Raw genomic sequence first — 11877 nt, forward strand, 5'->3', positions numbered from 1 at the left:
TGTCTATAAATCCAAAGCATTTAATGGCTGGATTCCAGTCTGGTTTCCAAAGTGCATGTGCTGCTTTTTATCTTGTGTGTGCGTCTGTGTGTATATGCTTTCATGCATGTGAACGTGTGCTTTTGCATGCATTAATTGAATCCTTTAGTTTGGAACTATGCAGCTGTGCACATATAAGGACGTGTGTGCACATGTGGAAAACATACATATAGTCATGCACATACTAGTGAATAAAACTCTTCATCATGTTACTGTAATGCATGCAAACACAAAACAACACATGAAGAATGAACACTGCATTCTCAGTGCTGCCACAAGTGGCGCTGTAGCAGCATCGACAGGCAGTGCACTATACTACATACTCAACATATTCACTGTACAAAAGAGAGAAAAAGAAAATTGGACTGACAACATGTTTGGACTTGATTCAAATCAAAACCTCACTCTGTACTTTGTTGCACACATCTCATGACAGATTTGAGAGACACATACAGTATGCTCCAGTCAAATGAAAATGTTTAGTATGAAATTTGATTAATTCACACTGACAGCTTCATTTTGGACATCTACAAGTTTATTTTCTGTGTTGATTTATTTCCATTTGGAAATTCAGTCTTATTCTGTAGAACATTTTATTGAAATAACATTTGGATACGCCCCTTTAAACATAATGATGTCCATTTTGGTCCATTTTCCCAAAAGAGAAAATCTGTGAATTTTAAATGTATTTATTTTGTTCACTTTTAGTACCTTAATGATATTAGGTAAATGCAACAAATGTCCAATTTTAATATGTATATCTTTATAATAAATTTTTATTATATATTTTAAAATATATTATATCGTTTTTAAATCTTAAAAAAAAAAAACTAACTTCAAATTATTATTTTTTTCTTTTGCTACATTGAAAATGCTGATGAGAGAATGATGTTATCTAACCATCAAGTTCTGCCCTAGAAACCTCTTTCACTCGTTTGCTTTAACAAAGTGGTATTGTTCCTCTGTTTCTTACCACCACTCTCTCTATCTCTGTTTATATCCTCATTTAAATAATGCAATTGTGTTTCTTAATTTTAAATGCACAGCGGTTTTAAATGAAGAAACGTGTATTAGTCAGACATGAGATGATGCAGCACTGATTCAAATGGGATATTAACAACGTCTGCTGGACTCTCTGCATTAAGAAATCAATTTCAGTCGCAATGTTTCAGAGCTCTGAAGAGAGTCCATGAACTGTCAGAGCAGATTACGGCGCTGTCGCTTGACTGAAAGCATTCTGGAATTCAGTGCATCCCATTTTTATTTCATGATGTTTGCAGATAAAAGACACCCCGCATTTGCATAGCCAAACACGCATACAGTATGACTGGAACAGCAGTGCATGTTGGGAGACACAGGCTGTGAGTGTAGATGCACTCGAAGAAACTTTAGATATCAACAAACTACACATGCATTTAATATTTCATTTCATTTTCATACTCTGCTCTTCAAAGAAACTGAACTAGAATGACTTCCAGCGTTGATTTGTAGTCACAATGTCTGAATGCAGCAGTGAACTGTATTTGCTGAATTGCATGTCTTGTTGTGGCAAATAAATGCATCTTCACTCATTTAATTTCTCTCTTCGCCTTCAGATCACAGGAGAGAAGCGACCCTCCTCTGACATGATGAAGCCCAAGCCCAAACCTCAGAAGAAGAAGAAGAAGAAGGACCCCAATGAGCCGCAGAAGCCTGTCTCAGCCTACGCACTCTTCTTCAGGGACACTCAAGCCGCCATCAAGGGGCAGAACCCCAACGCCACCTTCGGAGACGTCTCCAAGATCGTGGCCTCCATGTGGGACAGTCTGGGAGAGGAACAGAAACAAGTGAGTAGTTTCAGAACTAGGGTTGCAAAAAGAAACTTTCCAGGATTTTTTGGAATATTCCAGGGAACGTTTCCCGGAAATTTACCGAAAATTTTCCACCCCTTTGCAACCCTATTCAGAACAGCATTTTGTAGCTCAGAAGCTGTTCTTTTATTGCTCAGGAGTTTTAGTTGTATAGTATTTCATTAAAGTACCAGCTTTGTCTGAGATGTTTGTACAGTAGAGTGAAACAAAAACAAAACCATGGATGGATGGATGTATTGGGTGGATGGATGGATGGATGGATGTATGGATGTATTGGGTGGATGGATGGATGGATGGATGGATGAAAGGATAGATGAATGGGTGGATGGATGGATGGATGAATGGGGGGATAGATGGATGGACGGATGAAAGGATGGATGGATGAAAGGATGGATGGATGAATGGGTGGATGGATGGATGAAAAGATGGATGAATGGGTGGAAATGGATGGATGAAAGGATGGATGGATGGATGAAAAGATGGATGAATGGGGGGATGGATGGATGGAAGAAAGGATGGATGGATGGATGAATGGATGTATTGGCTGGATGGATGAAAAGATGGATTAATGGGGGGATGGATGGATGGATGAATGGATGTATTGGCTGGATAGATGGGTGGATGGATGAATTAAATGGATGGATGGGTGGATGGATGAAATGGATGGATAGATGAAAGGATGGATGAATGGGTGGATGGATGAAAGGATGAATGGGTGGATGATGGATGGATGGATGGATGAATGAATGGGTGGATAGATGAAAGGATGTATGGATGGATAGGTGAAAGGATGGATGGATGGATGAAACGATGGATGGATGAAAAGATGGATGAAATGGATGGATGGATGGATGAATGGGTGGATGGATGAAAGGATGGAGTAGATGGAATGGATTTATGAAATGATGGCTGAAGTGGATGGATGGATGGATAGATAGATTGATGATTTTGATTAAATTAATGCATCGTTGCTGAATAAAAGTGTTTTTTTCTCCTCAAACATCTGAATGGTAGTATCTATAGATAGATTGTTCTGCAGTCAGTTGATTTGTGTTGAGTGATTCTTTAGTTTGTATTGATGTGCATGGGAACATATGTGTGTAAGTGTGTGTGTGTTTGTGTCAGTAATGAGCTTTGTATACAGTAAGCTCGACTGAAGTGTGTGTGTGTGTGTGTGTGTGTGTGTGTGTGAGGGCCACTGTATTTTTAGCATATCCTCTATAACACACGGCTGCTATTGCATGTCAAATAAGAGCACCTGCCTCGGTGACAGAGTGCGGTGTGTTCACCCTCACCGGCTGATATTTCTCCCGCTCGCTCGCTCGCCTTTTTTCTTCTTCTGAGAGCTGCTGTGTCCTTTTATTTGCAGTTAATTTTTGCCTCCTTCACTCTCCCCTCTTCACCATGAATCTTCATTTTGCCGCTGACACCCTTGAATGTGAATTCCTCATTTCTCGGGCTCTTTTTATTTATATCTGTTGCCTGGTGATTCGATCATGCTGAGAATACGAGATTAGCCATCACCCGGCGCCCTTCAGTTCCCCCTCAAGGACATCTGCTCTCCGAAATGTTATTGTTTGTGCATTTTAACCCTTCGGCGGCTGGAAAACTCAGATGTAGGAAACGTCTAGGCTCCGTTTGGTTTGTTTCCTAGCATAATAAGGCTTGTCCTTGGCGTCTGTTTGTTGTTTTTATTTATCTGGGATAACAAGGTGACTTTTTCTCTCATTCTGGAGAGAGTTGGGATTGTTCCTTCGTGACTCACCTCCGCACACATCTGTTCTGTATGAGGTCATGAGGACGCGTGTCCCCGAGGCGCGTTTAATTCACTGATTAACGCTGGTTATGTCATCTTTCGCTGAGATCATCACCTGCTACTGATGTTCGGCCCAGCTGGAAGTGTAGAAAGTTCTGCAGGATCGAATATAGCAGCTTTCAGTGCACGTTTGGCTCTGTTTCAATCCCTAGTGAGCTGCCTACCTAGACAGCATGTGTGCATTAGGCTGCTTCAGAACTCTGTTTGACCAATATGAATGTGCTAGATGTGAGTCAGTAGGGCATGATTCCTATGATATAGGAAGGCTGTAAAAATGATTTACGCAAGTTTTAAATAAAACAAAGAATATTGGAGTAGAAAGAAGAAAATAAGATTTCATTCTACTTCATAATTTCACATTTAATTCAATGTGTTACTTGCCATTTTATTTATGGAAATGCTTTCAAAGTAAATCCTATACCATTTATATATATATAGATGGATGGATGGATGGATGGATAGATAGATAGATAGATCTTTACTCTTAAGGGCATATATTTTACTCTTAAGGGCATATTCAATGAGCCTTAATGCTTATAATCAATGAAAACTAGGGCAACTTTTTATTTTATTTAATTTATTTATTTATTTATTACATGTAATTTTCTGTTTTATTGTAATCATTTGTGAAATTTACCAGCAATTTCTGAGTGAAAATTTTCAAAGTAAATCCTATGCCAAAAATAATAATATTTTTATTTTACTTTTACTTTATTTCATTTTTTTATTTTATGTGTTTTTTGCCATTTTATTGTAATAATCTGAGTTTTTTATTTTTTTAAGTAAATCCTAAATTTGATCAGTCTTTATATTTTACTCTTAAGGCCGTATTCGATGAGCTTTAGTGCTTATAATCTATGAAAACAAGTGCAACATTATGTTTCCCGTCCTCAGAGCGCAATATTGTGTGAAGAGAGCGGAGCAGGAGGAGTCGTGCTGCAGAAGAGCCGCTCTGATAGGGCCATTAGTGGATGATTGATAGGCCTCTGCTCCAATAGATGACTGTCATTTCTTTTAGTGATGGCCCTGACCTGTCAGTCATGTGAATGATGAATATGTTAAATGATGTAGAACCGCGGTGGCTGAACAGGCATAATTCCAGCTACCCTCTCAACCGCAGGCAATAAGCTCTCATTCCCTAACATTTATTTACTGGTTAGAGAAGCTTCAGAGCTCCAGTCACACCCGGGTCATTAAGAACAGGGTCTACACTTCGACATAGATATACAAACATGTTCTTAAGTCTTCGTATAGTTTTTATTTTATTTTATTATTATTTATAATTATTTTCATTTTTTTTTATTTTTTTTTATTTTTTTTACTTTAGGATTTAATTTTTTCCTTATTTTGTCATATTATTTTAATATTATTTATAATTATTTTCATTTTTAGATATTTATGTTTTACTTTTTTACTTTAGTATTTTATTTTATTCTATTCATTATTTTATCTCATTATTTTAATAATATTTATAATTATCTTAATTTTTTGATATTTGCATTTTTACTTTCATAATTTAGTATTTTTTTTTTTTTTTTTTTCATTTTTTTTTATTTTTTTTTATTTTTTTTACTTTAGGATTTAATTTTTTCCTTATTTTGTCATATTATTTTAATATTATTTATAATTATTTTCATTTTTAGATATTTATGTTTTACTTTTTTACTTTAGTATTTTATTTTATTCTATTCATTATTTTATCTCATTATTTTAATAATATTTATAATTATCTTAATTTTTTGATATTTGCATTTTTACTTTCATAATTTAGTATTTTATTTTATTTTTTTATATGATTTTATTATTATTTACATATATTATTTACATTATTTTCTCTTTTTCATCACTTTTCCCCCCTGTATTTAATGCATAAGTCTCAAAAACATGTCCAGATATTTTCCAGACATATTTCACACTTCATATTTTATTAAAAAAATTGAAAAAAAAAACCCAGAAAATAAATAAAAATCATGAAAATTGAGCACATTTCTCCGCCAAATTCTCATTGCTGTAATGTGAAAAAATATATATTATTATTTTTTTTAAGTATTAAAAGTAGCATTTAGATATCATCCACTGTAAAAAAAAATTTATTCAAAGTTGTAAATAAAATAAAATAAAATTAAAACAATGGAGTATGTTTAACAAGAAAATTCTATTTCTATTAACAAGTTTTTCAAAACAAATTTATATGTAATTCAATTGGTTACTTGCTGTTTCTTGATAATTAATTGTAAAATTGACTAGCAATTTCTGTGTGCAAATTGTTTCAAAATGAATCCTACACCATTCTTTCTTTATTGTGGAAGCGTTTATTTAATTCATGCTGATTTAAATAAAAACTTGTTAAATTGATAAATAGTTAAATTTCAGAATAATACAAAGAATTAACAAACAAACTCAAACTCAAATGTAACCAAATGCATCCCAGCGATTACATTTGGGGGTGTCATGTGACCTGGGCATGTTTTCCCGAGATTCATGCATGGTTTTTGTGCTTCATACCTCTCACTTATGAATAATGATCTTGTTCTCTTGCTCTCCATTGGGTATGTCACACTTCAGCCTCATTAATTAAGAAGCTTTTCTCTTCTCTTGGATGGTCTGTCGTCGTCCGACACCAGCTAATAACACTTCAAACTCAGCGTGTGTTGTTTCTCATCCTGAACGCATGCAGCTGTTCTTCAGATTCACTCAGAGAGACACAAATGAAGAGTTTCTCTGATTCTCTGAAATGCATCTCTCAGCGCTGTATCTCTCTCTCCCCTCCGGGTTTACGCCCGTTCACCGTGTCAGCGGTTATTGTCTTCCATAATTAACCGGTTATCAAACAAGAACATTTCATTTAGGTATAATTACAGCTAATTCTGCGTGTCACGATTAAGACGCCAACACATGCTCCGTTACCTCTAATTCACAGCGACCTGCTCCTTCTCTGACGGCTTCAATTGCTAATGAATCCGCTCACTTTGGAATAATTAGAAATCCTTAGGCATGGTAATTTATTTAAGAGCCGCTGTCGTTAGGGCCACTCATTAGCGGAGGTTAAATTAATTTGAAACCAAAGCTGCTGGGAGCTCCTCGGGAGTTCATTACCACAAAAAGCGACGCCACCTCGTTCAATATTTAACCATCGCCGCGCAAGGTCACTGACTCGCGTCCGCTGAAGCTATTCATGTTTAGGGTCTGTTATTTTTGTTGTGTTGATTAAATGTTGGGTGAAAATCAACTTCTCAGTTACTCTAAACACTTATTATATTATATATTTTTTTAAATTTTTAATTACATTTTTATTAAATTTTATTTGCTGTTTTATTGTGCTGTTTTATTTTTCAAGCGTGCCGGCGGATCCACAGTTACAGCCATAATTAAAAACCTGACATTTACACTCACAAATCAACTATAAAATAAGAACTAGACGAAGCTACGGCTACAAGCTACATTTTTATTTTTATTTTATTTGTATTCTTTTTTTTTTTTTACTTTTTTTTTGTGTCATTTGCTGTTTTATTGTAAAAAAAATTTTTTAATTTACTAGCAATTTCTGAGTGAATTTTTAAAGTAAATCCTACAGTAAACACTTATTTTATTTTTTTTATTTTATTTTTACTTTATGTAGGTTTTTTTATTTTGTCATTTGCTGTTTTATTGTAATTGTAAAATTTACTAGCAATTTCTGAGTGAATTTTTTTTAAGTAAATCTTACTCTAAACACTTATTATATTATATATTGTTTTTTAATTTTTAATTAAATTTTAATTAAATTTTATTTGCTGTTTTATTGTGCTGTTTTATTTTAATAATTTAACAATTTGTGAATTTTACTAGCAATTTCTGAGTTAATTTTTGAAGTAAATCCTACACTAAAACACTTATTTTATTATTTTATTTTATTTATGTAACTTTTGTGTCACTAATACTAAAAAATAGGAATTACTTATAAATGCATGAAACCCATGTTATACAAAAGAGCAGCCAATAAAACAAAGAATTTTATATTCAGCAATATTGCTGAGGTGTTAAAAGTTCATGAGTTCCCAGCATGCATTGCAGCATGAATAAATGATACAGAATGAAGCATTTTACATTTAGTGAACAAACCATTTCAATTTGACAAAACAAAGTAGTGTTACTTTAAAACAGTCAACCAAACCAGCTTTTCAACTAGATCTACTACTGATGAGGGCGTTAAACAGTTGCTGCGGTTCATTGGTTTTGAGGCCAGATTGTGTTTGTATTCTCAATCCATCTGTGTGTTTGCTTGCTGTGAGTGTTGTATGAATATGTGCGTGTTTCATTAAACGTGTCGTTCCTGCTGTAGGTGTAGAAGTTCATAATTATTTACTGATTAGAGCAGCTTTAGTGCTCCAGTCATAACCGCTTCATTAACAGGATCTTGTGTCTTTTATATTTAATTTTATTCTATTTTTTATTTTATTTTATTATTTTTATTATTATTTTATTTTAATATTACAGTATTTTATAATTATTTTTCTCTTTCTAGATAGATATACAAACAAGTTGTTGTATCTTTTATATTATTTTATTTTATATTTTATTACGGTACCATATTATTTTAATATTACAGTATTGTATAATAATTTGGCACTTCTAGATAGATGCACAAACAAGTTCTTGTGTCTTTTATAGTTTTTGTATTTTATTTTATATTATTTATTATGTTACTGTATAATATTTTTTTTATATTGTTTGATCATTTTTATAATTTTGAAATTTGTTTTTTATGTTTTGTCTATAAATCTCAAGATCATGTCCAGATGTATTCCAGATGATCTTCACACTTATATTTCATTTTTTGAAAAATTGTGTTTTAAATAAAGATTAACTTTTGTGTTTTTATTTATTTATTTTTGTTTTTTATTTGCATTGTGACATTATTATCATGAAAATGTGGCAAATTTCCCCCTAAATTCCCCTTACTGTAATGTGAAAAAATTGATATATTATTTAAATTACACTGAAAGTAGAAGTGTCGTAAACTGTAGAGACACATGTGAGATTTCCGGCTCTTATTTTAAGAAAGCGTTTGCACTCCGTATAATCTCATTGCTGTCTCGCAGACAGAATTGAGATATTCGGGAGATCTCATTTGTGTTTTTTCTTTCCTGTGGGACCGCAGCCATATTCATCTTGTGAAGTCACGCTGCTTTTTTCCTTCAGTTTCTCTGCTTGTGATTTTACGTTGTCTTCTGGATGTGTCTGGAAGCAGCGAGACGTATTTTGTCACCGTTTTAAAGCGTGTTTTCCCCCATCAGCTGAAATCATTCTGATGTCCGTCCCAGTTTCACAGGGAATTGGCTGCACTTGTTGCCAAAAAGAAATGGAAACCGTAATTCTAGAATGGTGAAATGATTGACAAGCAATTACATTAGCCTGCATTGCATTTCATTCACTTTGTTTGCATGTAAATTCAGTCCCCCAGCCTTTTCTTTCCTTTTCTTTTGTGCCGTTTCTTTTATGTGGGATGTAGACTTAGAAATCTCTCTGGTCTCTCCTCAATATGATACACATACATATGATTTTGTTTGAAATATGTAGTTCATTTACTTACATTATGACAACTGCATTTACATTCACATGCAATATGCGACATGCACTGTAAAAAAAAAAAAAAATTTTCTTACTCAGTATTTATGCTTAAAACAAGAAAAAATATCTGTGGGGTCAACTGAAATAAAAGTGTTAAAATTACTAAAACTAAAACTGAAATAGATGTAAATTAAATTAAATATATAAAAAAACTAATAGCAACATGACAAAAGCACATAAAAATTACTAAAATGCAATATGCATGCAATATGCAACATGCAATACATTGTAATTGTGTTTCTCTGAAATGCAACATTGTGTGTGTGTGTGAGTGTGAGTGTGAGTGTGAGTCTGTGTCTGTGTGTGTGTGTGTGTGTGTGTGTGTGTGTGTGTGTGTGTGTGTGTCTGTGTGTCTGTGTGTGTGTGTGTGTGTCTGTGTCTGTGTCTGTGTGTCTGTGTGTTTCTGTATGTTTATTCACAGTTGTGTTTCGTCTCCTCGCAGGCATACAAACGGAAAACAGAAGCAGCAAAGAAGGAGTACCTGAAGGCCCTGGCAGCGTACCGAGCCAGCCTGGTTTCCAAGGTAACGGACAGGTTCACATCTGTGATATCTGTAGGTCAGCGCTGATGTTGAGGGGTAAACATTAGACTAAAGATCTCAGCACAATCACATGGGAAGAGCCGTCAATGCAAGACTGCTGCTGTGTGTGAATAGATCAGACAAAAAATTAAGAATCTCGCATTATTTACTCTTCATGTCAGTCCATCATATGACTTTATAAGAAATATTGAGCATATAGACTACTTTTATGACACTTGACCAGTGTTGTTACTGTCAACTAAAGCTAAAACTATTGAACACCATTGTTGTTTAATAATGTTAAAATGTTGTTGTTAAAATAAAATTTAATTAAATATTAGATGAACATTTTAAGAAATGTTGCATTTTAGCAAATAACAGAAAATATGTTGAAGTATTAAAATGACTACAATTAAAATAGATATAAATTATGTGTTTCGTCTCCTCGCAGGCATACAAACGGAAAACAGAAGCAGCAAAGAAGGAGTACCTGAAGGCCCTGGCAGCGTACCGAGCCAGCCTGGTTTCCAAGGTAACGGACAGGTTCACATCTGTGATCTGAGGGGTAAACATTAGACTAAAGATCTCAGCACAATCACATGGGAAGAGCCGTCAATGCAAGACTGCTGCTGTGTGTGAATAGATCAGACAAAAAATTAAGAATCTCGCATTATTTACTCTTCATGTCAGTCCATCATATGACTTTATAAGAAATATTGAGCATATAGACTACTTTTATGACACTTGACCAGTGTTGTTACTGTCAACTAAAGCTAAAACTATTGAACACCATTGTTGTTTAATAATGTTAAAATGTTGTTGTTAAAATAAAATTTAATTAAATATTAGATGAACATTTTAAGAAATGTTGCATTTTAGCAAATAACAGAAAATATGTTGAAGTATTAAAATGACTACAATTAAAATAGATATAAATTAAAGCTGAAATATAAAAAGTATATAAAATAATATAAATAAAAAAATGACAAAAGCACTTAAAATTACTAAAAGTTCAACTAAAATTAAATCTGAAAATATATATATAAAAATGTTTTTTTTGTTTTTATTTTGTATATGTTGCATTGGCAAATAGCGGAAAATAAGTAAGCTGAAAAATTATTAAAATGACTAAAGCTGATTTTACTAAAACTAAAATTTAATAAATAAACGAAATAAAAATTAATTTAAATTAATTAAAAAGTAGAAGAATAAAGTAGAAATATAAAAAGTAGTAAAAATGGCGCATAATGAAATTGCTAAAACTTAAACTAAAATTAAATCTGAAAATATAAAAATAAAAGCTAATTCAAAATATCAATAAATTTGCATTGGCAAATAGCTGAAAATAAGTAAGCTGAAAAATTATTAAAATGACTAAAACTGATTTTACTAAAACTAAAATTTAATAAATAAACTAAATAAAAATTAATTTAAATTAATTAAAAAGTAGAAGAATAAAGTAGAAATATAAAAAGTAGTAAAAATGGCGCATAATGAAATTGCTAAAACTTAAACTAAAATTAAATCTGAAAATATAAAAATGTATTTAATGTGTTTTAAAGTGATAGTTCAGCCAAAATATGATGATTTTGTCAATATTTACTCACCTTCATGTCAGTCCATCATATGACTTTATAAGAAATATTGAGATTTTAAAGCTTTTATGATAATTTTATTTTGTTTTTTTGAGACCAGTGTTGTTATTTTTAACAATTAAAACTGTTAAAACCTATTTTTTTTATTGAAATAAAATAAATAAAATTAAAAATAAAAATTTTAAATTAAACAAGTTGAAATTAAAATTACAAAAACTGAAATATATATAAATTAAACCTAAACAGAAATATAAAAAGTAATAAAAATAGTGTTGTTATAACAAATAAAACTGTTAAAACCTTTTTTTTTTTATTGAAATAAAATAAATAAAATTTAAAATAAAAATTTAAAATTAAACAACAAGTTGAAATTAAAATTACAAAAACTGAAATATATATAAATTAAACCTAAACAGAAATATAAAAAGTAATAAAAATGACAATATA

At 32.2% G+C, this 11877-nt stretch overlaps 1 protein-coding gene across 1 annotated transcript in view; it reads left to right on the plus strand.

The window, feature by feature from the left end:
• Positions 1-11877, plus strand: part of LOC107744344 (TOX high mobility group box family member 2) — an 84112-nt gene that overhangs the window by 65231 nt on the left and 7004 nt on the right. Inside the window, exon 5 of the mRNA XM_016557923.1 lies at positions 9758-9838. Coding sequence (XP_016413409.1) covers positions 9758-9838 — 81 coding nt within the window. The remainder of the gene's footprint in view (positions 1-9757; positions 9839-11877) is intronic.

This window comes from Sinocyclocheilus rhinocerous, unplaced genomic scaffold (genome assembly GCF_001515625.1).
Source record: "Sinocyclocheilus rhinocerous isolate Xijiao unplaced genomic scaffold, SAMN03320098_v1.1 scaffold1488, whole genome shotgun sequence".
In the NCBI taxonomy this organism is placed as follows: domain Eukaryota; kingdom Metazoa; phylum Chordata; class Actinopteri; order Cypriniformes; family Cyprinidae; genus Sinocyclocheilus; species Sinocyclocheilus rhinocerous.